The sequence below is a fragment of the Podarcis muralis genome, chromosome 13 (assembly GCF_964188315.1).
Source record: "Podarcis muralis chromosome 13, rPodMur119.hap1.1, whole genome shotgun sequence".
Taxonomy (NCBI): domain Eukaryota; kingdom Metazoa; phylum Chordata; class Lepidosauria; order Squamata; family Lacertidae; genus Podarcis; species Podarcis muralis.
In genome coordinates this window covers 20,617,128-20,643,019 of record NC_135667.1, presented here as the reverse complement: position 1 = coordinate 20,643,019, position 25,892 = coordinate 20,617,128, and the positions used below count along the sequence as shown (strand labels likewise).

At 46.5% G+C, this 25,892-nt stretch overlaps 1 protein-coding gene, 2 long non-coding RNA genes and 2 other non-coding genes across 8 annotated transcripts in view; 1 reads left to right on the top strand and 4 right to left on the bottom strand.

The window, feature by feature from the left end:
• Positions 1-2,838: 2,838 nt before the first annotated feature.
• On the top strand, positions 2,839-16,415 carry LOC114581578 (testicular acid phosphatase homolog). Of its 3 annotated transcripts, XM_028701864.2 has the most exons (11): positions 2,839-3,421; positions 5,563-5,658; positions 6,024-6,110; positions 6,871-7,008; positions 7,704-7,802; positions 9,042-9,137; positions 9,221-9,353; positions 14,327-14,409; positions 14,804-14,910; positions 15,859-16,028; positions 16,110-16,415. In XM_028701864.2, the coding sequence occupies exons 1-11, from the start codon at positions 3,251-3,253 to the stop codon at positions 16,193-16,195; spliced, it is 1,266 nt and encodes a 421-aa protein (XP_028557697.2). In that variant the 5' UTR covers positions 2,839-3,250; the 3' UTR covers positions 16,196-16,415. The 3 variants fall into 3 exon arrangements, with proteins under 3 accessions (XP_028557697.2, XP_028557696.2, XP_077773244.1); XM_028701863.2 differs by having other exon boundaries at positions 15,859-16,415; XM_077917118.1 differs by lacking the exons at positions 14,804-14,910; positions 16,110-16,415 and having other exon boundaries at positions 15,859-16,018.
• Positions 4,700-22,058, bottom strand: LOC144325086 (uncharacterized). Of its 2 annotated transcripts, XR_013390380.1 has the most exons (4): positions 21,343-22,040; positions 20,567-20,643; positions 19,639-19,704; positions 4,700-4,986 (listed from the first exon to the last, which is right to left on the bottom strand). It is a non-coding gene; the product is annotated as an uncharacterized LOC144325086 (long non-coding RNA). The 2 variants fall into 2 exon arrangements; XR_013390379.1 differs by lacking the exons at positions 4,700-4,986; positions 19,639-19,704 and having other exon boundaries at positions 20,390-20,643; positions 21,343-22,058.
• LOC114583771 (small nucleolar RNA SNORD88) lies at positions 20,394-20,483 on the bottom strand. The gene has a single exon (XR_003703600.1). It is a non-coding gene; the product is annotated as a small nucleolar RNA SNORD88 (small nucleolar RNA).
• LOC114583770 (small nucleolar RNA SNORD88) lies at positions 20,987-21,077 on the bottom strand. The gene has a single exon (XR_003703599.2). It is a non-coding gene; the product is annotated as a small nucleolar RNA SNORD88 (small nucleolar RNA).
• Positions 22,059-25,326: 3,268 nt separating the features above from the next.
• Positions 25,327-25,892, bottom strand: part of LOC144325089 (uncharacterized) — a 129,639-nt gene continuing 129,073 nt past the window's right edge. The window contains exon 3 of the long non-coding RNA XR_013390383.1: positions 25,327-25,375. This is a non-coding gene — a long non-coding RNA (uncharacterized LOC144325089). The remainder of the gene's footprint in view (positions 25,376-25,892) is intronic.

Here is a 25,892-nt window from a genome sequence, read left to right as displayed (position 1 = left end):
AGTGGGGGGAAAATAACACACAAGATGAAAGCATTAAGGAAAACAAAGGGGCCTGACAAATTTAGAGAAATGTGGAATTGCTGTATTTAATAAATAAAAAGAGAAAACAATGTTATCCCAGCTCAAACTCATGGTAACTGAACTTGGATAATGGTATTCCTTCCATGGGGCTGCATTTCTCCTTTGTTCAGTTGCTCTGTTTCCAATGGTGGTTTTGTATTAGGCTTTTGGCCTTGCACCAACTCTGTTGTTAATTGACCTATATTTTGCTATTGCTCCATTATGTATGTTTGTTTAGAAAATTAAATGAACACAGATTGAAATATTTTCTGGCATCATCATCATCATACACTCCAACTGATTTGCCAGGAAGTTTCTTCCTTCCTTCCTTCCTTCCTTCCTTCCTTCCTTCCTTCCTTCCTTACCTTTCCCTGGTAAATAACTGACCCTATTGCTGTGGGGTTTGTTAGGGTTTGCAGCATTGAGATTTTTTCAGGGTTTAGCTTTCTCCTCCTGGCCTACCAAGTGTTTAAAGTGCTGGTGGTGCAGGAGGAGTTGGAGCCTAATTATAGGGGTACCTTGGTTTATGAACTTAATCCGTTCCTGAAGTCCGTTCTTAAACCAAAGCATTCTTAAACCAAGGCGTGCTTTTCCATAGCAGCGGGGGGACTCAATTTACAAATGGAACACACTCAACAGGAAGCAAAACATGTTCTTATTCCAAGGCAAAGTTCACAAACCAAAACACCTACTTCTGGGTTTGCAGCATTCTTAATTCAAGTTGTTCATACACTAAGCTGCTCTTAAACCAAGGCACCACTGTACTGGAAGCTCTGAACGCCTCCTCCCCACACCCTTATACAGTATGGCTAGTAGCAGCCTCTCATATACTTATGTGTGGAACAGCTACTGAACATTCTTGTGGACTAGTAGCTTTGGTAGTCATTTCCAACATTTGCTTTCAGCACTTGGCATTGAAGCAGCAGCTATGGACTCAGAACAACTTATGACTCAGTTTTCCCCAACCAGGATTCCAAACTAGCAATTAAAAAGTCGGAACGCACTTTCTCCCTCCTGCTCTGTTTCATACCCAACCCCTTCTCTTTCAGTTTGTAGCAGCAGCCACCATGCAGGAAGGCTGCCCCGTCATTCCCTTGGCGAGAGCTTTCGCCATCTGGACTGCAGCTTTTAGAAGCTGTGGGGGAACAATATTTTGATGCGGCCCAGAGCTCCTTCCTTGATGTTCCTTTATAAGATGAAATAAGGAAGCAGAAGGGTCCAGTATTTCAAAGGCTCTTCTGTTAACAACCACAGTGAATGGCTAGCATCAAATGTACCTTACAAAAACAAAGCAACCTTCACCCACCTAATTCCACATTCTGCATATACAAAAGGCAAATCCTGGGTCTGGTACAAATTATACAAATAATTCATGCCTGGTCCTACCATTACTGAACTGAAGAACAAGGGGGAATGGCACCTCCTTTGCCACCAAAGGCTTCAAAACATTCTCTCTATTCTGATGTTCAGTGCTGACGCCCAAACAGCACTGTTCACAGCCAAGAATGATAGAAGGAGCTATAAGCAGGCTTGGAGGAACACCGAAGTTTGCAGAAGTACAAAAAGGGTTTAGAAAAAGACACTGCATTCAATGACTGCACAGGGTCAAACTCTAGAGTTCACAAGTCAAACCTGCAACAAAATCTTGTAGCACGGGTGCTCCTGTTCACTGCTCCGGTCAGTGTGCAACACCCTCCACAAGGACACTCCATTCCATTCCCCTCCAGTCAGTCCACATTCTGGGTTGCGGCCAAGTAACTTCTAATCAGAGTATACCCATTGAAATCGAGGGACATGACAAATTTAGATCTATAAATGTCCATGATTGTACTCTAATTTGGTTGGATGTAGCCCAGAATGCTGACACACTGTGGTGATGTTGTGATGACTGACTGGAACAGGAGCACTCCCCACTAGAACGTTTTGTCGCTGGAGGTTTTACTTGTTTTACTTACAGATTTCTGTCACATAAACCTCCACCTCTGCTGAGGCCATCTCCTGTGAAACGTCAAATTCTGGTGACCAGGTGTAAATCAACAAGACGCTTCGGCTAGTTGTCTGGCGAGATGGCGTCAAGGTGGAAGTGTATCAAGAGCCTGAACTTGTTTGTTGATCTACCAAGAGGGAGGCTGGCATCAGCCATGCAAAACTGGACCCATTAATGTCTGGGGGTGACTATATGGTCCCACATCCTTCAGGTGGTTGGAGGAGTCTGCAAACTGAATTCTTGTTGTCAGGTAACGACGACCTGACATGATTTGACTCCCGACCCCCTGAGCAAAGCTCCTCAACTTATAATGCTTGCTAACCGAAGAATTACCAACGATAGAAGAATGGCAGATGAAGATGATGGATTTTTCGGAGCTAGCCGACCTAACCGGAAGAGTCCGCGACCAGAAGGAGGAGGAGTATGAGGAAGATTGGATTAAATTTAATGATTATTTAGTTAAATATGTTAAGTTAAATTAACTGAAAACAGCTTGCAGATACTTAATTGGCTTAGGATTTTATTTAAGTGATGCATTAATATGTTTAATTTCATAATGTGAAGATCTAAGGATGTTAATGTTTAAGTTAAATTTTTTAAGAACTGTGATTTGGAAAACCGTTAAAAAGATATACAATGAAATTCAACCAAGGGGAAGTGAGGAAGTCACTTAACAATGTTAATAAGTGTAATTTTTAATAAGGCTATGATTTATGTTTGTTTGTCTTATGTGTTTGTTTGTTTATAATGTTGTGAAAACCAAAAAAAAAATTTGGGGAAAAAACCTTACAATGCTTGTGGGACAGGCAGAACTCCATCAGGAGAAGCTCCTCTTCGGCACATCTCTGTGCGAGCAAAAGGGTTTACCTGCTGAATTTTTGCCAGACACCCAGCGGCTAAACACACAGGACCCCGGCCAGAAACAAACCCGGCAACTGGTTATCACAGGCTCAGATGTTTTCTCTGCAGGTGGAGAAGGCAAGACGTAATGTCTTGGTTGGGAGTTGTAATCATCAGGGCAAGTGAATCTCCTCCCCCCATTTAACAAACAGGTAGTTTTAAGGGGACTGGCAGGTGTAAAATGGGGGAGGGGGAACCGACACTCTTTTCACACACTAACACACACACATGAGCTCTGTGGTGCCGCCTGTTAGATCTGACCTGTCAGCAAAGGAAAACGAGAGATAATTACAGGGTCTGAGGATGGGCCTATATAACAGAAGAGTTTGCCCTCCCTCCCTCCCACAGTTCTTTTTCCAGGTGGCGGAGACCATGAGGCTCTCTGTAACCCTGGCACCTTGGATTCTCCTCCTCATCCAGGATATTCTGCCTCTCACGCTGGCCCAAGAGAGGACGCTGCGCTTCGTCACGCTGGTACACAGGAGGGTGGGTCGCAGGAACTAGGGCGCCTGGGTTCTCCAGGAAGGAGCATGGATCTAGTGCTGCACGGCAAGAGGGAAAGGTGCCAGAATACTTTGGGAGCGGTGTGAGGTCTGTGGGGTCAGAGATGGGAAGCAGAGCTTCTGGATTCCTTGAGTCAGGAATGAAGGCGTAGGGTGCATTCTGCTCCAAGCAGAGAGTTGCCTCTCTTTCATTTCATATATTGCTATATTCTATCTTTCAGGATATAAATCCTACTGAGGTGTCTTAGAACTGACATTTAATTACTTACAAACACACACACAGTGGTACCTCTGGTTACGAACTTAATTTGTTCCGGAGGTCCATTCTTAACCTAAACCCGTACTTAACCTGAGGTACCACTTTAGCTAATGGGCCTCCTGCCACCACCGCGTGATTTCCGTTCTCATCCTGAGGTAAAGTTCTTAACCTGAGGTACCGTAACCCAAAGTGTTTGTAACCCAAGGTACCACTCTGTGTGTGTGTGTGTGTGTGTGTGTGTGTGTGTATGAATTACTTTGATATTTAATTAATTATAAAAGTATGTCAGTATCCTGTATCATAAAATATCAAGGTGGTGTACATTGTTAAAACGGGGGAAACCAGTGTTTTTAAACAATAAAAACACAGAAAAACATTAAGGAGACTGGCTATTGAAAAACGCCAAAACTTTTGTGTTGTTTCCAGTGTTGGTCAAACGCCACTGAAATTAATGGACCCTAAGTTAGTCGTGCCCATTCATGTCAATGGATCCAGTCCAAGTCTGTCTAACCGTGGTTACAACCCCATCATGGTGGGTGGGACAGTTCTGTACTGGAAGGGCACCAGAGATCTGTGTCTGCGCTGGGCACAGAGACACATCACACACTCAAGAGACTTGTAGCACTTTAGAAACTAACACTTACTGTGGCGTAAGTCTCCATGCACTTAAGACCACTTTGTCAAATACCTGATGCTGGCACCCCCCCTTTTTTTTAACTGATCGGTCTAATAGCTTGTTTAGTCTCAAGAAGGGTAATAACATACTAATTACTTTACCCTGACTCACCCAATCCCTGGCCACTTTGAATGAAAATGTATTCCACAGAAGTGCCCGAAAGACTGCAGGCTTGGTATTACGAATACACCCTTAAGGGGTGGGAGGGGAGCATTTTAAAGGGATAGTGTGAAAAACAAGTATTAGGCCTATTATGAAATATATATATACTCACACACATAGGATGGTTCTCTTGTAATGCATCAGATCTGAAGAGGAGTAAATAGAAATTTGTATTTTTAATTTCTTTAAAGGGGTAGTTTTTATAGCACTAGATGCTATAAAACAGAGTTGTTGTTTTATATATGGGATGCATAATTTATAATAATACCCGTATAAACACATATTTGTTTATTTTGCAATACACTTGGTGCATGTCACGTAAACTCAAAAGTAAAAATTATAAAGTGGCTGTGGTTGCTTTTCTTTGCCCCTCACCTGTAAATGAATTGGTGCAGGCATCTTGTTTCTGGTTTACAGACTGACCCTCCAGCAGTGCCATCTATTACAGAAAGGGAAAACACGTGTTTGTTTCTATGCATGTGTGTGAGAGAACTAGATAGCAAAGGGTGTGTGTGTGTGTGTGTGTGCACAGGTGGAATAATATGGAAGGTAAATCACAGTAGGTCCCATTTTGCAGGCCAGGATCACAGAATCATAGAATCTTAAGAGTTGGAAGGGACCCTGAGGGTCATCTAGTCCAACCCCCTGCAATGCAGGAATCTCAGCAAAAGCATCCATGGCAGACGCCCATCCAACCTCTGCTTAGAAAACCTCAATGGAAGGAGAGTCCAGCACTTCTTGTGGGAGTCTGTTCCACTGCCGAACAGCTCTTACTGTCAGAAATTTTCCAAATGTTTACTTGGAATCTCCTTTCCTGTAACTTGAAGCCACTGGTTCAGAGTCCTACCCTCAAGAGCAGGAGAGAGAAAAAACATGCTCCCTCTTCCATGTGACAACCCTGAAAATATTTTAAAAGTCCAAAAAGATTCCTGGTCTTGTAGGTTAGAAATTTGAGGGCAAAACTATGACTCGGTTTGCTGTATGTCGCTGTTCTGACCCCCTTCTTCTTTCTTAGGTGTATCGCCATGGTGACCGATCCCCTCTGGGCACCTACCCCACGGATCCCCACAAAACGGCACCCTGGCCACAAGGCTTCCAGCAACTCACTGAGGTGGGGGCTTGGGGGGGTGTGTAGAGGGGTGGGATGAGCACTGGAGGCAAATGGGGCACTGTCCCTGTCTGGCTGCCTTTTTGCTGTAGAACCAGTCAGGGGCTGGCTCTCCCTGCCATTGGCTCAAGCTCCACCTGTTTTCTGCCCTGCCAATCCCCATGGTCACCTCCAGCCACAACTTTGGGAAGGGGGAGAAAGGCACTTGCCAGAATTTCCATGACTGGAGTTTTTGTGTGAGTGAAGGCGACTGATCTCAGCCTTCACTTTGCACTGGAGCAATGGGACAGCCCTGTTCTGGAGGACACTTCAGATCTTTCTCTCCCCCCCCCCCCCCGAACTTGCTTTTTTCCTTTTGTCTGCTGCAGGTAGGTATTTTGCAACAGAAGGCATTGGGACGATTCCTCAGAGAGAGATATGCTGGCTTCCTGAGTGCATCCTACAAACCACAGGAGGTAAATATTTGTTTGCTTATTTAATAAAGGGGATAGATATATTCCACACCAGCATCCAAGAATTCACAATGCAGCAAATGTGAATACAGTAATATATATAAAGCATGCAACAATTTAAGTATTAGCTGACATGCAAAAATAAGAAGCAGCACCCCTAAAATGTATCCAAACCCATAACACCAGCTCCACCCACCTTTTAAAAAGCTAATGGGTGGTGGGTGAAGCCAGAGGGGAAAACTGGGTGGCTCAAGAGGCCCAAGTGGACAATGGAGGTTTTTGATTTTTACATCCCACCTTTCCTCCAAGGAACTCAATGAGGCATACACAGCTCTTCCCCTCTCCATATTATTCTCCTCACAACAACCCTGTAAGGTAGGCTAGACTGAGAGATGGTGACTGGCCCAGGGTCACCCAGTAAGTTTCATGGCTGAGTGGGAATTTGAACCCTGGTCTCCCATGTCCTACTCCAATACACAACACTGGCTTCCCAGGCTATGTTCTAGCCACACAAAAGCCCAAAGCTTCTACGCTCCCACCAACACAACTCTATTGTCCCTTCAGGCAGGCAAGCGACATTAGCATCACAGGTCAAAGACACATTCCAGCCAGGCCAGAGCAGCTTGAGAGGGCGTAGTGGAGGCCAGTGAGATGTGTGGGCTTGGAGAGTCTCAAGGACAGGATAAATAGCCCCACCGGCACTCGGGGACAGCCAGGGCTTTCACCCGCCTTGAGGCCAACCAACCATTATGCCCCTTTCTAGATCTATATCCGCAGCACAGATTACGACCGCACCTTAATGAGCGCCCAAGCCAACCTGATGGGCCTCTATCCAAGCTCAGATCCAGAGATCAGCTGGAGACCTGTTCCCATCCACACTGTGCCTACGAAGTATGATAAGGTAATCCTTCGCAACTTGCCCAGATTTTACTGGTTCTTATCAGCTGCTTCTCTGCTTTGTATTGAGTTTACGTGGCATTTTCTTATATTGCTTTTATTGAACACCATCCTACGAGTCTTCCATTGCAAGGTGGTCTATGCATGAAACAAATGTATTTTTGACAGAGGAGCTAAGGGAAGTGTTTCCTGAAAAGGGGAATGCCACTTCACAAAATCCAACTTTATCAAGAATGAATCTCTTTCTGGCTTTTTTATTTTGATGTCTTGCCACATTTCTGTATGAGTCCCGTCCAGGCCCTGCATTTTCATTCTGGTCAAGCTTAAAAATTGGGACAGAGACTCAGTAAGTTTATTTACCATTTAGACCAGTGTCGTGAAGTCTAGCATTCAATCCACTACACCAGCCTGGTAATCTGGCAGATATTTTGACCTATAATTCGCATCAACCACCTGTGCTGTCAGAGGCTGATGGGAATGGTCGGCCAAAATATCTGCCTGACTCCAGGTTGCTGAAGACAGCTCTACACGGCAGCCTTTTTGGGGGCAATGCAAGAGTACACAGATGTGAAAGTGAGATTCAATCAGTGTTCCTGCTTCTGAAGTGTAGCCCCATAGTTTACATGTGGGAAAGGCAAGAGGGGTCAGCTTTCCCCAAGAATCAGCTTTCTCTGTCTTTTCCTACCCCACACCTCACAGCTGCTGAAGCCGCCAACCCGGAACTGCCTACGATACCAACAGCTGATGGGAGAGACAATTAATTTGCCAAGCTATCAGGCTAAAATGAAGACCTGGAAGGTATCAGGGAAAGGTGGGGTTGGCTAGGAGGAAGGGAGGGAGGGAGGAGGGGAGAATGGATTCCAAAATCAGGATTTCTTCTTCATCCAATTCATCAATCCAACTCTTTGCACCCATTGTAAGAGGAATGCACCATCAGGAGGGGGGGGGGTCTTGTTCTCTGCCTTGATCACTCAGAGGATATATATGTACTACAAACTTAAAGCAGGTTTTATACCACTTTAATTGACCTGGCTTTTACCCCAAAAAAGCTTGGGAAATGTAGCTCAGCATGGATACTTTAGTGATCCAAAGCATGCACACCCCACACACCCCGAAAATCATGATTCCCAGGATTCCCTGCAGAATGAATTACATTATACCAGTTCGCTTGTCTTGTCTTGCATTGCCATCGACAAGAAAACTGACTGCCTTCTTTTGCTTAAGGCAGCCCTTTGTTTACTTTTGGAAATCGCTGATGGCCAGTCTAGCACCCAATCTGAGTGTTTTTATTATTCATTTAAAATATTCACATACTACTTTGCGAGGCAAGAATCTGGGGTGGTTTCCAAAAAATTAAAGCTAAAGCTTTTGATTGTAATAAAAATCATTAGTAACAACAGATACAAGATAAAAAAGGAATACTTTAAAAAAGTGCCCAGTGATGTAATGCAAGCATGTTTATTCAAAAATAAATTACTCCTAGGTAAGCACTTGTAACAGCCTTTGCCAACCCTAGTGCCCTTCAGCTGGTTTGGACTACAACTCCCATCAGCCCCAGATAGCACCTTGTTGGGCCTGAGGGCACATTCAAGAAATCTAAGAAACTGTCATGGGAACCACCCATTGCACAGAAGAAAAAACTGATGTTCGGGACCAAAAAACTCTACACAGCCCAAAATAAACAAAAAAGAAGGCTCACATACATATAGTTTTAAAATATATACAAATTTGAGAAAGGCAGGGGCCCTTAGGCCTAACTTAGTCGTGTTTATTAACTCTGATGGGTCTAGTCTTGAGTGAAACAAACACTGAATACCATCCATAATGGGTCTAATTGTGGTGCCAACCCTACATGGAAATGGGTTTTCGGAAGCCACACCACTTCACTTACAACATTCAGGCCTATGTCAGTTTATGTGGGCATAAACTGGTGTTAGTAAGACCATGTAGGATAGTGGAACCAGTTTTCTCCAGGAAAAGCACATTGAAGTTCCAGTCCGTTAGCTAATTCTTCTTCCCCCTTCCCTCCCTTCCCAGGGCTTTATGAGAGAGATGGCAAACCATACAGGGCTTAAAGAGGAACAGCTGACCCTGAGGGGCCTTTGGAGGGTCCACGACTCCCTCTTCTGCCAGGTAGGCATACTGCACCGCATAACAGCCTCCCCACAGTTTGCCTCCAACCATACCTTTCTCTGGTGTTTTTTCTTTCCTTGCAGAAAACACACAACCTGACCTTGCCTAGCTGGGCCACGCCACAGGTCCTGGCCACCCTTTCAGAGATGGAAGCATTCAATGTCGAAGCCCATGTGGGAATGCATGCAAGCCAGGAGAAGGCCCGATTCACTGGAGGTAAATTTCAATCAATTTTAGAGGATAAACATTCTATTTTTTTTTTAAATAATTTTTATTAATTTTCCAAACATGTAATAAAAACAAATAAAACAAAACAAAACATACAAACAAATAAACATATATAATTTCTTAAACTTATTTTCCTTCACCTTACTTCCCGGACTTCCCCATACCTCCCTTTTTCTGCATCCTTATATTTACCCTTTCTCAGCAACCCTCTATTTCATTAATTGACTCATTTTCGTTATAATTTCCTTAGACTTATGATTTACAGCTGCAATTCTGTTTCTTAACACCGTAACATCTCAGCACTCCTCAATTTTACAACAGTTTTTAAGATATATTTTAAATTTCTTCCAATCTTCTTCCACTGTCTCGCTCCCCTGGTCCCGAATTCTGCCGGTCATCTCTGCCATTCCCATATAGTCAATCACCTTCGCTTGCCATTCTTCCAGAGTGGGTAGCTGCTGCGTCTTCCAATACTTTGCCAGAAGAATTCTTGCCGCTGTAGTAGCATACATGAAAAAAGTTCTGTCCTTCCTTGGCACCAATTGGCCCACCATGCCCAGGAGAAAAGCCTCTGGTTTTTTAGGAAATGTCCATTTAAGGACCTTTTTAATTTCATTATAGATCATTTCCCAGTAGGCTTTAATCCTCGGGCAGGTCCACCAAAGGTGATAGAAGGTACCTTCAGTCTCATTACATTTCCAACATTTATTATTGGGCAGATGATAAATTTTTGCAAGTTTGACTGGGGTCATGTACCACCTATAGATCATTTTCATTATGTTTTCTCTCAAAGCATTACAAGCCGTAAACTTAACACCTGTGTTCCATAACTGTTCCCAATCATCAAACATAATGTCATGACCTATGTCTTGTGCCCATTTGATCATAGCTGATTTTACTGTTTCATCTTGTGTATTCCATTTCAGCAGCAAATTATACATTCTTGACAGGTTCTTAGTACAGTGGTGCCTCGCAAGACGAAATTAATTCGTTCCGCAAGTCTCTTCGTCTTGCGGTTTTTTCGTCTTGCGATGCACGGTTTCCCATAGGAATGCATTGAAAATCAATTAATGCGTTCCTAGGGAAACCGCCTTCAGACCAGGTCCGGGGACAGTCTGTCCCCGGACCTCTTCTGAAGGCTGGGGGGGGGGGGGACAAGGGCTTTTCTTCCCACCCCCAGCATTTTAAAAAACCCTGGGACAGCGGAGGACTTCTCCGCTGTCCGAGGCGATTTAAAAGCCCCTGGGAAGGCAGGCAGGGGGGACAAAGACTTTCGCCCCCTGCCCGCCTTCAGAAGGTGTTCCCGCCCCCCGCCCCGCTTCGGAACAGCGTTCCGAAGTGGGGCGGCTGGGGCAGGTGTCCCCGCCCCCCCTCCCCGCTTCGGAACAGCGTTCCGAAGTGGGGCGGCTGGGGCAGGTGATCCCGCGCCCCCTCCCCACTTCGGAACAGCGTTCCGAAGTGGGGCGGCTGGGGCAGGTGATCCCGCCCCCCCTCCCCGCTTCGGAACAGCGTTCCGAAGTGGGGCGGCTGGGGCAGGTCTTCCCGCCCCCCCCTCCCCGCTTCGGAACAGCGTTCCGAAGTGGGGCGGCTGGGGCAGGTGATCCCGCCCCCCCTCCCCGCTTCGGAACAGCGTTCCGAAGTGGGGCGGCTGGGGCAGGTCTTCCCGCCCCCCCTCCCCGCTTCGGAACAGCGTTCCGAAGTGGGGCGGCTGGGGCAGGTCTTCCCGCCCCCCCTCCCCGCTTCGGAACAGCGTTCCGAAGTGGGGCGGCTGGGGCAGGTGTCCCCGCCCCCCCTCCCCGCTTCGGAACAGCGTTCCGAAGTGGGGCGGCTGGGGCAGGTGTCCCCGCCCCCCCTCCCCGCTTCGGAACAGCGTTCCGAAGTGGGGCGGCTGGGGCAGGTGATCCCGCCCCCCCTCCCCGCTTCGGAACAGCGTTCCGAAGTGGGGCGGCTGGGCAGGTCTTCCCGCCCCCCCTCCCCGCTTCGGAACAGCGTTCCGAAGTGGGGCGGCTGGGGCAGGTGATCCCGCCCCCCCCCCGCTTCGGAACAGCGTTCCGAAGTGGGGCGGCTGGGGCAGGTGTCCCCGCCCCCCCTCCCCGCTTCGGAACAGCGTTCCGAAGTGGGGCGGCTGGGGCAGGTGATCCCGCGCCCCCTCCCCGCTTCGGAACAGCGTTCCGAAGTGGGGCGGCTGGGGCAGGTGATCCCGCCCCCCTCCCCGCTTCGGAACAGCGTTCCGAAGTGGGGCGGCTGGGGCAGGTCTTCCCGCCCCCCCCTCCCCGCTTCGGAACAGCGTTCCGAAGTGGGGCGGCTGGGGCAGGTCTTCCCGCCCCCCCTCCCCGCTTCGGAACAGCGTTCCGAAGTGGGGCGGCTGGGGCAGGTGTCCCCGCCCCCCCTCCCCGCTTCGGAACAGCGTTCCGAAGTGGGGCGGCTGGGGCAGGTCTTCCCGCCCCCCCTCCCCGCTTCGGAACAGCGTTCCGAAGTGGGGCGGCTGGGGCAGGTGATCCCGCCCCCCCCTTCGGAACAGCGTTTTAAAATGCTGGGGGTCGGGAGCGAAGCGCTGCCGAACCCAGCATTTTAAAATCTCCCCGTGTCCCGGGGAGATTTAAAAATGCTGGGGGTCGGCAGCGCTTCGCTCCCGACCCCCAGCATTTTAAAACCTTCCCGGGACACGGGGAGATTTTAAAATGCTGGGGGTCGGCAGCGCTTCCCTCCCGACCCCCAGCATTTTAAAATCTCCTCGGGACAGAGACTTCTCTGCTGTCCCTTGGAGATTTTAAAATGCTGGGGGTCGGCAGCGAACGCTTCGCTCCCGACCCCCAGCATTTTAAAACCTCCCCTGGACACGGGGAGATTTTAAAATGCTGGGGGTCGGCAGCGCTTCCCTCCCGACCCCCAGCATTTTAAAATCTCCTCGGGACAGAGACTTCTCTGCTGTCCCTTGGAGATTTTAAAATGCTGGGGGTCGGCAGCGAACGCTTCGCTCCCGCCCGCCAGCATTTTAAGATCGCCCGGGGCAGGCGGGGGGAAGGCAGGCAGGGGGGAGCAAAGACTTTTGCCCCCCGCCGGCCTTCAGAAGAGGTCCTCTTCTGAAGGCCGGCTGTGGGCGAAAGTCTTTGCTCCCGACCGCCAGCATTTCCCTATGGGCTTTCGTCTTGCGATGCAAGCCCATAGGGAAATTCGTCTTGCGAAGCGCCTCCAAAACAGAAAACCCTTTCGTCTTGCGGGTTTTCCGTCTTGCGAGGCATTCGTCTTGCGGGGTACCACTGTATTGGGTTCTAACAATTCTGTTTCTAATTTTGACCTCTCCATCTGAAAACCTATTTTCCTGTCCTGTTTAAATACCTCGTTTATCTGAAGGTAATGCAACCAATCTCGTACTTTAGACTTTAATTTGTCATAACTCTGTAGTTTAACTCTTTCACCATCTTGGTCTAAAATTTCACAATATTTTGGCCATTTGGACTCCATATTAAGTTTTTTTATCTCTTTAGCCTCCATTGGTGATAGCCACCTGGGAGTTTTACTTTCCAGTAAATCCTTATATCTTATCCATACATTGTACAATGCTTTCCTAACAATATGGTTTTTAAAGCCTTTATGCAGTTTTACCTTGTCATACCATATATATGCATGCCAACCAAATCTATTGTCATACCCTTCCAGATCCAAAATGTCTGTGTTCTCAAGAAGCAGCCATTGTTTCAACCAGCAAAACGCTGCCAATTCATAATAAAGTCTCAGGTCCGGCAGGGCAAACCCCCCTCTGTCTTTTGCATCAGTTAATATCTTAAAATTTATTCTGGGCTTTTTGCCCTGCCAGACAAATTTTGATATGTCTTTTTGCCACCTCTTGAAACAGTCCATCTTGTCCAAGATCTGGAGTGTCTGGAATAAAAACAACATTCTAGGCAATACATTCATCTTAATGACAGCAATTCGGCCTAACAAGGAAAGTCTCAACCTTGACCATATTTCTAGATCTTTCTTCACCTCTGTCCAACATTTGTCATAATTGTCTTTAAATAAATTCACATTTTTAGAGGTCAAGTTCACACCCAGGTACTTCACCTTTTTTGTTATTACTAAACCTGTTTCACTCTGAAACTTCTCTTTTTCTGCCATTGTTAGATTTTTCTCCAACACTTTAGTTTTTTGCTTGTTCAGTTTAAATCCTGCTACTTGACCAAATATCTCGATTAGTTCTAATACTCTTTTAGTACTAGTATCTGGCTGTTGCAAAGTCAGTACTAAGTCATCTGCAAATGCCCTTAGTTTGTAATTTCTGGCTCCGACCTGAACTCCTTTAACCAATTGGTCCCCTCTAATCATGTTTAACAAAACCTCCAGGACTGTTATAAAAAGTAAAGGGGATATTGGGCATCCCTGTCGTGTACCTTTTTCTATAGGTATTTCTTCCGTAACCACATTGTTCACAATCAACTTTGCTTTTTGCTTAGAGTATATAGCACCTATACCATTTTCAAAACCTTGGCCTACCCCCATCCCTTGAAGATTCTTCTTCATAACATTCTTCATAACATAGGATAAACATTCTAATGCTGCTTTGACAAAACACAGTACTGGGGGGGAAACTGAGGAGGGCCCGTTCACACGGCACCTGAAAACTCACTATTTTCCAGTTCAATGTGTTCCCCATTGTCCTCCACAGATCCATACCTGACCAATTTGTGTGTGGGTCATGACATTTGTGCTTTTCTTTTGTGCTTTTCTTTTTTTGTTACTATGGTTTTTCTTCCACTGAACCCTTCAACTGTTATTGATGGCGCATGCCCCAGTGCTCAGCACATGTGTATGCTTGCGTGACTCATTTTCATATGCAACATGGCACCCCCTTGACCCCCAATTATTTGCAGAGCTGCTAGTTTTGTGCCTGTTGGTCAGTTATCCTTTGACATAGGACCATAGGACACCCCTCAGTCAACAGTCTCTCTCCCACCTTGCAGGGATATTACTTGGCGCTATCCTGAGCAACTTCTCCAAAGTAGTGTGCCGAGATCTGCCCCTGAAAATGATCATGTATTCTGCTGTAAGTCTTTCCCCACCTTAAGACTTCAGGGGGACCATGTGGGAAGATGGGGTGTGTGGTTTAAGTGTGTATAGCAGTCTGCCTATTTAGAAGGATCTCGGGGCTCTTCAGTGGCTTCACTGCAAGCAGTCCTTTTTGAAAGTGCTAAAAATAGTCTCACTAAAACTAGAACTATAAAACTAAGCCTGCAAACTATGGAACAAACTTATCACATGAAAGGGAAACAGGAAGTTCCTGAATAGCACCCTCCATGATGATGAGGGGGAAGCAAAGTAATATCTAGTCTGCACATGGAAAAGTGGCATGTTTTAGGGAGTGGGGGGGCATAGCAATATATTGTAAAATGCAAAACGAAACATGTTGGCTACATTTTTCCTGTTCACCTACTTTTTAGCATGACAGCACCTTAATCGCTCTTCAAGGAGCCCTGGGCGTTTATAATGGTCCCCCTCCACCCTATGCTGCCTGTCATGGGTTCGAGTTCTACCAGGAAAGCAATAAGTAAGTCTGGTTCCATCTGTGGGGCAGGAAGTTTCTCTTGTTTTGCTGGGTGTTGAATTTGCTCTCCATCACAGAGAAACGTTTGGTGTGCATGTAAAAACTGTACAGGTGCTTATGAACTACTGATGATTTATCATCCTGGTGAAATAAAATGCTGGCAGTATTTTAAGAAGCAAAAAAAATGTCCAGCCTTCAAGGCTTGTGAGGGTGAGCTTAAAAGGCTTATAACTTGCAGCAATATCCCAGGGAACAGAATGTGCTCAGGCTCTCAGCTTCCTCTGTAACTCTGTGCCCAATAGAACAAATTATGTACAATTCCTTTTGCATGAAGAACTAGAATTTTTACTTGTTGAAAAAGCAGCTTCTACATGCCCCCCCCCCCGTTCCTTTTGTGGCTCCGCTATCCTCCCACAACTCAATGGTAGACACATCACTTCACATGCAAAGGATCACACAGGTTAAATCCCCAGTATTCTCCAGGCAGGGTTGGGGAAAGGCTCCCTGTTTGAAACCGTGGCATGTTTTCCCCTGTTTTCTTAAATTAAAAGCCACCTTTTGGAGTACGGTAAGTCTTCTCTGTCCAGTTTTTTAACTTTATTTTTAGTTCTGACTTTGATATAAGGAAACATTATTATTACTACCCTTTCTTAAAAGTTGTCCTCTCCAAACCAAGGAGTACACTATTCGGAGGGACTCTCTCTCTGCCAGCTCCTAGTATCCCTTGCAGTATTAACAGCTGCCTCCCAGCGACTTGTCAGCACATTTGCAGTTGCTGACGCATTAACACAAAGCACACAAGGTAGAGGCTGAAACAGTACCGGAACATTTTGAGAGACACTGCAGGAAGGAAAGCACCAAATATCAGAGCCAACGTTTGGCAGTGCGGGGTTATGGGAGGAGGTGAAGAGTGCAATCTTTACTAAGCTCCTGTGTTTTCCATCTTTCCAGCTCCTTCAGTGTATCCATGTTTTATCGGAATGAAAGCAGCCACCAGCCCCACACATTATCCCTGCCTGACTGCCCCACACCTTGCCCACTGCCTCTCTTTATTCATCTTACGAAGGCAGTCGTCCCGCTGGACTGGGATGCCGAATGCCAAAACCCTCGGGCAGGCACAGGTAAGGCAAGGTCTTTTCCCTCCTCCTGGGCAGAGGTTCGCACTGACTCTCCCACTCACACCTGCTCAATTCCTTTTGCAGGGCGCACCGTAACAGCGCTGGCTGTGGTAGTAGGCCTGCTAAGCATGGCATTAATAGGAGTAGGCATCATGTATTGGAGGAGGTGATGGGAAGATGGGCTCATGGCAACCACCAATCGCCCTCATGGGAAGAGAGAACAGCCTCTACATGTTGTGAAGTGTGGTCCAGTGGAGCCAAGGGGGGCAAACTCAGACTCCATCCACAGAAGCTGATGGTCCAAGCAGCACAGGCAAGAGGCACATTTACTGTAGGGAATTATTAGGAGACTTAAAAATAAAGCAAGTAGTGCAATGCTTGTGAGTACTACACTGTGTGTACCTTTCTGTCAGACATGGCAAGGGAATTCTTATGCCTCCACATTGTTTAGAGGGCCCCATGCTTTTCATTTTAGTATGTACCGTATTTTTCGCTCTATAACACGCACCAGACCATAACACGCACATAGTTTTTAGAGGAGGAAAACAAGGAAAAAATATTCTAAACGAAACAGTGGATGTATGATTTTTATGGTTCATGCTGTGGCCACAGACATGTGATCTGACAGTGAGTTTGGGGTAGCCCAATGCAAAAATCCTGAGGATCCATGTGGATCCATGCTTTGTAACCACGTTTTTGCGCCATTGCGCCCCCATGAAACAGTGGGTGCGTGTGTGTTTTTTGGTGCAGGCTATAGCCATGGAAATGCTATGTGATCTGATGGTGAATTTGGGGTGACCCAGTGCAAAAATCCTGAGGATCCATGTGGATCCGTGCTTTGTAACCACGTTTTAAGTGGGGAGGGAAGGAAAAGAACTCAAGGGACAAGGAGCACGTGTGGGGGGTGTAGAGAAGAAGCTTTCCTGCGAGCTGAGCGGGGAGGAGGGAGGGAAAGAGCACTGTTGCTTTAAAGGTATACTTAAGGTATTTGCCCTGTGCCTGGGTTTTTTCCATTTAACAGTTTGCAGCCTTTTCCGTCCGCTCCTTGTTTTGAGGCAGAATAGATTTGAGCAAGTGAGGAGGGCTTGGATTGCAGGGGATTCGCCATTAGCTGTGTAAAAGCGCTCCTCCTTGCAGCCTGAATGATAAGCAGCCACCAGCAGCAATAGAATGGAGCACAAAAAAGAGATAGGGGCACTAGGACCCAGCCAATGCTCAAATCTATCCTGCCTGAAAACAAGCTGCTCCGTCCCAGCTGAGACGGGGATTTGCGAAGTTTTCCCCTCTCCCTCATCCCTCCCCAGCCTTTTTTTTTACTTCCTGGTTTTCACTGCGCTGGCTCAGAGCTCGAGGTTGGTTTTATTTTGCTGCTGGTTACTTAAATTTTATCTTTCCTGCCCTCCCTCTGCAGCCTCATTGCTCTGTTTAGAGAGCGCACGGACTTTTGCTAGCGTCTGTCCCTCCTCCCTTGTAAGCGGCCGCTGCCGGCTTTGCTGCCATGGCTCTCCTTCCCTCCCTCCTCCCCGGCTCCAGGTCGCTTTAAAGCAAGCAAAGTCAGAGCCTCGTAGAGCCTGTAAGTGGCTCCCGCTTTGCTTGACTGACGGCAGCCATGGCTCCGATCCGTGCATTCGCTCCATAACACGCACAGGCATTTTCCCTTACTTTCTAGGAGCAAAAAAGTGCGTGTTTTGGAGCGAAAATTACGGTAATCTGCTCTGACAGACATACACCACTAATTTTTAAAATCGGGAGTTGGAAGGGACCTTGAGGATCATCTAGTCCAAACCCCTGCAATGCAGGAATATGCAGCTGTCCCATAGGGGGTCAAACCTGTGGCCTTGGTGTTATTAGCACCACGCTCTAACCACCTAAGCTGTGCTTAATGCCTTGGGTTCCCCACAAAAGACATCTGTGGTAGGATCAACATCTGGATGGCCAGATTTTCCGTACCTTGCTAAAAAGATGCCTGCATGTGAAAAACATTAAGTACAACTATGCAAAGAAGAATAAAAGATCAAACGTATCCATTCTGAAGGAAATCAGCCCTGAGTGCTCACAGGAAGGACAGATCCTGAAGCTTAGGCTCCAATACTTTGGCCACCTCATGAGAAGAGAAGACTCCCTGGAAAAGACCCTGATGTTGGGAAAGTTTGAGGGCACAAGGAGAAGGGGATGACAGAGGACGAGATGGTTGGACGGTGTTCTCGAAGCTACCAGCATGAGTTTGACCAAACTGTGGGAGACAGTGGAAGACCGGAGTGCCGGGCATGCTCTGGTCCACGGGGTCACAAAGAGTCGGACACAACTAAACAACAATGCAAAACCACTTATCGTTTCTACATTTTATTGAAAAAAGTAAATGCTGCACAGAATAACACTGTCCCTGCCTGGAGGCATACAATCCAAATTTTGTTTTCCCCAAGTTGAAAGGAGTACATGGCAAGGTTGTGCAAAATGCAGCATTCTTGGCAAATATCCCCAAAGTTATTAATGCTGCTTCAGAATCCAAGGTGAAACCAACAGCCTTGCTTTGGAGGGTGTATATGGCTTATGATCAACAATTTACTTAGAGCATTTGTACCCTGCCCTTCAACCAAGGAGGTTACCAGCATGGCTTATATGCAATCAATAAAAGCAAGGCAGTTCCTGCCTGCAGGCTTACAATCTTAAAAACACAACACACAAGGGGAAAAGAACAAGGATGGAAGAGGAAAGAAATCAAACTGAGGTACCAATCCTTAAACAGTTTTTCTTTTAATGACCAACTGGCACAGTTCAGGGGTAGGAGGTGCCTGATACTGCCAATCTTTTGACAAAGCTGATGGAATAATCCCTGCTTCTGATGGAAGCTCTTAATAGAAAGCTGCAGTGAAGAGCCAAGCTACTTGGTTCTGAAACCAAGAAACTTGCTTGAAAGAGTAGGAGGCTGGTAATCAAGCAGAGTTATGGTATGGGTGCAAAGGCTGTTTAAAATATGGAAGACAATGGGGGGGGGGGGGAGAGAATCAGTGGATCAAAAAAGAAATATGTATCAGTGACTTGCTGATAGTCCAGGAGATTCTTTCAAGATTGTGGGAGAAACCCGTCCATCTCGCTTTTTTGCTGCAGTCTTCCAGCTTGGCTAAGGCTGGGCGGGAAGAAATATGCTACATGAATTAGCAACGCAGTGCCTAGGCAAAGCCCAAACAGGATATGATGGTGCTTTTAAAAGGCTGCTGACTGAATCTTGAAGGGCCCTGTATCTCGGTCAGAAATAGTGTCATGTTCTTCTGGAATAATGGGACTATCCCTGTACAAGTTTGTTCAGGAACTTTAGTTATTCCCCCAGCCCAGCCCCAGTAGACTTGAAGCCTTTTGGCCCCATGGAATACAAATCCAGCAAGAGAGCATTTACTTCCAAATTAAAAAGACGCTCCCTGATACATGCCTCAGCGCTACGAAGCATACACAGTGGAGTACAACTTTTTTCCCGCCTCTCAAAAGAAATGGGAGGACTGACCCGTCCTGAAAAGAGGCCCCCTTCAACACAACCTTGGCATAAGCCTTAAGGATCAACTACTGTGTTTTTCAATGCCCAGATAATCTTTCCTCTGCCTTTCCTGCCCAGTTCTACCTGTGAGCCGTTAGGGCATGGAACCAGTTGCATCTTCCCGCCTGCAAGATGCAGGTGTTCCCATACCTGGAGGAAAAAAGCAAACAAACCATGTTGGCAAGACTTTTTTGCACACTATCCACAAGGTGTAGCCTAGTTTCAGAGATCACTCACTACACATATTGGATTTCATGCCTGCAAGCACATTTTCCCTTCCTGCCACTCAGTTCTTTTTTAGAGAGAGAGAATATGTAAAGAAATTAGGTGTATCACGATTTCAGGAGTAGCCAACATGGTACTCCACACTATTGCTGGGACTGCAGTTTCCACCCTCCCTGGCCATTTGCTATGCTGGTGAGGGCTAATGGGAGCCCAAAATTTTGAGGACACCATGCTGATGACCCTCCCCCAACACAAACGTCAATATCTAAAAAGTTGCAGCAAGTCATGGGCATTGCTTCTCCACTCCAAATTCACAACTCTCTAAGCAGCTTTTTAAAACCCGGGGGGTGGGGGGGGAATGATACACTGGCCCCTTACCATTAAACATGTTAATTACTCCAGCTTAACAGAATCGTAGTTCCGTACTTCCTTAAGCTATAACACACACAAACTTTAGCACTAAACAATAGGAAAAGCTCAACTGCTGCATTGTGTCATTCCTAAGCCATTCATGATTTACAAGCTGATGGAGTGAGAGCATTAATACTAGGAGACTATCACTGTCCCTCTGCAGACACACTAAATGCACAGCCAAGTAGGGACTCTCAGATTCAGAACCCCTCAGTCTTCTGGAGTGTCAAGTCCCCAGAAGGCACCCAAATCATCACAGCGATCAGAGCCCAGTGCTGACATCATCGGGGTATCTCATATTCCTGCCCCACTTCTAGCACTGCACTAACTCTGTTCCAATACCCCTCTTCCGACTTGTCATTAAGTGAATGCTCACCAGCCTTGGCTGCCACTGAAGCACCTATATTCAACTTGCAAGGCAGATATTCATCTTGGGTACATCATCAGGGTCACCTAACAATAAAGGTATCGTAGTTAGGAGCTGGGAATGCATGGGACTATTCCCTCTATCAGATCAATCGACCACCACCCCTCCCCAAAGCTACGCTGTACACCTGGATGAGAAGAAGAGAGCAGAGAAAGAGAGCATCCCAAAAGATTTCCACATAATTCAACTAGTGTCGCGTGGGGGAGGGGGGGGGGAAGGCTTTCATTCTCCAGTGTTTTGCCATTGCCTCCTTTGCAGGAAGTCCCAGCCGCCATAACTGTACACACGTGTCTCAAAGTTCAACACACAGACCTAATCCCACCAGAGCCTTCCCCCCACAACCTCAAATTTCCGGGATAAACAGGGATTCTTCTCCTCAGTCCCCCATGATGTCAAAGGCATGGGGGGGCACTGTCATCGTCATTGCAATCCGCGCCCAGTGCTAACATCATTGGAGGAACCCTGTGGCCACAGCACTCCCACCTACACACAGCAATGCTGTCCTGGCTTACCATGCACCCCAATCTCCAATGGAAGGAAATTTGGCCCATATAAATACAGGACTTGCTAGACCTTGCATGGAACACTCAACGAATGCACCGGCACACTAGAGGGGGAGATGGCGTTTCACTCTTTACTATCTAACTGAAGTTCCCAGAAAACCTTCTACAGTAGCTCAGGATTTCCCAGGGCAACAGTATGAAATTTGGCAGGGCAACACTTACCCAGTACCACAAGTTCATCCAGTCACTGGAGGCCCAAGATGGATGCTCCATTTTAAGCAGGAGATAGACAAAAAGTAGTATCGCTGTAGGAAGGGAAAGCTGGTTAGTAAAATATGCCACTAGAGGCACTCTTCCAGAATCCTGCCTGACAGCACACTACATTCCTCTTATACCAGTCCCTGTATACACCCTTGTCTGCCAGTTTCAGTCAAAATCCCTTTTCTACCCCCCACAAATTCCCCCGTTAACTACCACGTAGCCAGGATTTTTGTTAGGAGGAGCAGGCCTTTTGTTGGGGGCCAGAACCTCAGTTAGCCATGTATTTTTATTGATTTGGGGGAGGCAGCTGCCCCTCCCTGCCCCCCTCGGCTACGGCCCTTAACTAAACCCTTTTACAAAGCTATTCTCCCTTACGCTGCTGAGCCTCATCAACCCTCCTTTGACTTTACACACTTAGCAGCTTTATACAAATCTTTAGCCCTCCCCTCTACATTCCAGTTTATTCCCCACACAAGCCCTACATGCCCTTTCCACTATGGGTCCCTCTCTACCTATCTGCACCCTAACGCCGCCTCTGCAGCTCCACCACCCAGATCTTTTCTAAACCTCTTCTCTCCCCGCAACAGAGAGCCTAGCAGCAGAAGCGGGCGGGGGTATTAAGAAACCAATAAGGAACAAGCAACCCAGTTAGTTAGCCCGCCCGCCCTTGTATCGCGCAGCACCTCCAAACTCCTGCACGCCGCCATTTGAAACAGGAAGAAGGTTGGCCGCACGTGGCCCTTTTATACCCCCGCCTCGCCCCGCCCACACCTTCGGAGTCCGAACTCGTCAACTTTCGCGCGCGGCCGCCGTCCCGCGCGTGCGCATAGCTGATGATGAAATGGAACGCGGGCCTCGCTCCTCCCCTCGCGTAACGGGGCGCGCGTGCGCAAGGGAGGGGAGGCAGAGAAAGGCGGCGTGAGGTTCTGCTGGTGGTTTTTGCGGGATTGTTTAGTGGCGGGAGGTTCTGCATAGAGAAGCAACTTTGGCTGGCAGTCAAGGAGTCGAGGGTTCAAATGCCTGTTTGGCCCTTCTTAATCTTCTACAATGAAAGTGAAGATGGTTCCTGGTTTCTTTCGGTTCCATATTTGCAATTCTGGAAGATGCAGGCAACATTATTGTAAATGGGTGGGAACTGAACATCTATGCACCCCAAAATAAGTCGTCTTGAAAGAAGCTCTGTGATGTGAAAATGTAACAATAAAAATAATGAATTGAATCTAATAGTTTTAATAACAAGGGGTAGGAATGTGTTAAAAGTGATAAAATGAAGGAAGCTCAGACAAATTGAGGGAAGTCAAAAATGGAATTAAGATGTAATTAAGAAGTTGAAATGTACAATTTTGTTTTTTGTATTTGTAAACCAATAAAAATATAATAAAAAAAATAAGTCATCTTGGGCACAACCCGGATCATACATCCATGCTATGGGGAGATGACAAGACAAGCAACAACAGAAATAACTTTTATTTACACCATTCAATTTGCAAATAGAAATTCTCTTTATTATCTATGGAACCACTCTGGGGCGAGATGGGAATTACAGTATTGGAAAGATGATACATATCTGTATTAGTTAAAACTACAGTAACAACAGTGATATATGGAATTTGCTGGCACAATATATGGAGATGACTATTCACTTAGTTGGCTTGACGCTGAAAACTAAGCTAGTGCAATATGAACATAGTGTCCAGATCACAAGAAGGAATCCCTCCACTGTGTGGGGAGCGGGAGGCCCTAGGCTTCAGCCTTCTTAGCCTACACATAAATACCCACTGCCTAAGTTCCACCCAGAGTAGATGCAATGAGGTGAGTAAACGTAACTAAAAAAGGTAAAGGGCCCCTGACAGTTAAGTCCAGTCGCGAACGACTCTGGGGTTGCGGCGCTCATCTCGCTTTACTGGCCAAGGGAACCGACGTTTGTCCGCAGACAGTTTTTCCAGGTCATGTGACAAGCATGACTAAGCCACTTCTGGTGAAACCAGAGCAGCGCATGGAAACGCCGTTTACCTTCCCACCGGAGCAGAACCTATTTATCTACTTGCACTTTGACGTGCTTTTGAACTGCTAGGTTGGCAGGAGCACGGACCGAGCAACGGGAGCTCACCCCATCGCAGGGATTCTGATTGGCAAGCCCTAGGCTCAGTGGTTTAGACCACAGCACCACCCGCGTCACTAAACTTAACTAAACCATCTTAATTAGCACCACTGGGTCTACTCTGAGTAGGACTAGTGTTGACTACAACCTAGGGTTGCCATATTTCAAAAAGGGAAATATATTTTTGAGCTATTTCTGAGGACATGGGCTGCCATAGGTCTGGATTTTCCAGGACATTTTTCTGCCAATTTTCCAGATATGTCCGGACATGTGCCAACTCTACTATAACCAAATATTACTAGCATTTAGCACTTCTTGTAGGAATTACTGAGGTGTAATGGTGCTGGTTTCTCTTTCGTTCCAGGGAGGAATGTATGAATTTGCACATCTTTAGCAATGTGTTGGAGGAGGCTTCCCATTGCGGCTGCAAACATTTGGCAGGTGGCTTGAGAGAAACTCTCAGTTTCCATCTTGAATGCCAACCACAGTACCAAGTAGAACGTGCCCAGCCGCAGACTGCCAGCTCATCATAGAGCCATGTACGGGAAAATGATACTGCTTTCTATAAATCTTGGAGGATAACAACCACAACGTGACCCTTCCGCCAGATATATCCAGGTTCCAGAACGTCTAGTGCCATGAGGTCTGTATGACCCCATTTTATCTTAGCTGGAAGTCAAACAAATGTGTTTTACCTGTCACAACCCTTTGACTCCCTTCTCTCTGCTATATCTGGGTCACTGGAAAACTCATGGCCCTTTTAATGTTGCCCACTTCCTGAGAATTCCTGGTATAGCATCCAAAAAAAAAAGAAAGTTCCAGTCATTTTCTTCATAGTCTTTGAACAAGCCCATCCTCTGGGTGGTTCATGCCCTCAAAATCGCAGCTGAAACTAGATATGGCCCCGAAATAGACAGTTTGTTAATTCCTGCCCTCAGAGGCTGAGCCAAGAGATGGGTGTGGGAGTCGGATGGGGGGCGATATTTATAGGATGTGTCTAAGAGAAGAAGCAGAACGAAGGCCAAGTGGCATCCTACTCTTCCCCAGTTTTTCTCCGTAAGGACAGAGTGGGGCTACCCCCTCACTTCTGTTTGTTTCATTGTAGTGACCTCCAACAGCCAGAGTGGGTTCTTGTGATAGTGTCACAGTTTTATCTACAGCGGTCAAGTGACAGCAATGCACAGGGAGGCTAGACTTCTGTGAGGCTATCTTGCCAACACAGAGAATACAACAACTTATACAGCATTTGGAATCTCGGGAAGCTAAGCTTTCATTTGTACAAAAACAATAAGTGCCTAGTCCTTATGACTGTGGAGAAAAAAAGGGTAAGTTTTTTATATTAATGACAGCCTGTGGTAAGTTGATGAAACACCCAAAGACATTGGAACTGGCTGCTCCTGTTCCCCTGTTTTTTTATACACCTCTTGCTCTCTGCTCCTAATGTTCCAGATGTCCCCATTTTCCTCCTTCAGTTGCAGTTAGGTAATTTTAGATTCCAGCCTTGGCATGGTGTTATGCCGTCCCCCTGCCCTTCCCCCCACTTAAGTTGGTGATGGTTATTACTTCAAAATGAGGTAAGCCAGGTCTGCTAATCTTTCTGCTGGGTGGGGCACTGGACTTCTGCCCAAAAGTCAAGAGTGTACCCCCCCCACAGAGAGAGCAAACATTCTGAAGTCCAACATGCACACACATACTTCAGGTACTACAACCGGAATTATGTTTGCAAAGAAAATATTTTTTTCTGCTAATTTTGCTTACTGCCTTAATTTATTCCCGTTGCACCAATCAGTGACTTGGATTGTAGGCAGGGATGGGTGAACATGCCCATTTTGGTTTCTCTCAGTTTCTCTACATTTCCACAACTCTCTGTGATTCTTTTCTGGGTGAAAAGTCCTATGGAAAGTTCATCAGCATGTTAGTACAAGTTTATCTTAATATACACATGCTTGTATGCAATTTTCCTCTAATATACACACTTTTGCACAGCAGTTTCCCCTCAGATAATGTGCTTTTGCACATTATTTTCACTAATGTGTGTATTTATATGCATGCTTTACCCAGGTATATACATTTTTGTGCAAATGACTGGAGAACTACATTGCAAAATTTGGAGAAGTGCAGATTTTGAAGGATGGTTTGCATTTTGCGAATTCAGCAAACCTAAACAAATCCCCCTGCCATTCCTAGTTGTAGAATTTGTAGGTTTTTCCTGCCTTACAGTATTTGGGGCCATAGAACTTTTGATTCATTTGCTACCTGAAAATGTAGCAGGTACAAAGATCTTCTGAGATACTTTGGCAAAGGTCTGTTGATGAGAAACATCCCCCCACAACCACCACCTTAGTAAAACATTTAGAATCTGCTGCCCATATGTATGCTATGTCGTCCTCCTGGATTAGAAAAGCCACTC

Excerpts from the sequence above, each read along its gene's own strand:
- LOC114581578 (XM_028701863.2), top strand. The coding sequence starts at position 3,251 with ATGGGCCTATATAACAGAAGAGTTTGCCCTCCCTCCCTCCCACAGTTC. Across the intron at positions 5,659-6,023 it reads GCTTCCAGCAACTCACTGAG|GTAGGTATTTTGCAACAGAA; the intron begins GTGGGGGCTTGG and ends TGTCTGCTGCAG. Across the intron at positions 14,911-15,858 it reads TTCTACCAGGAAAGCAATAA|CTCCTTCAGTGTATCCATGT; the intron begins GTAAGTCTGGTT and ends CCATCTTTCCAG.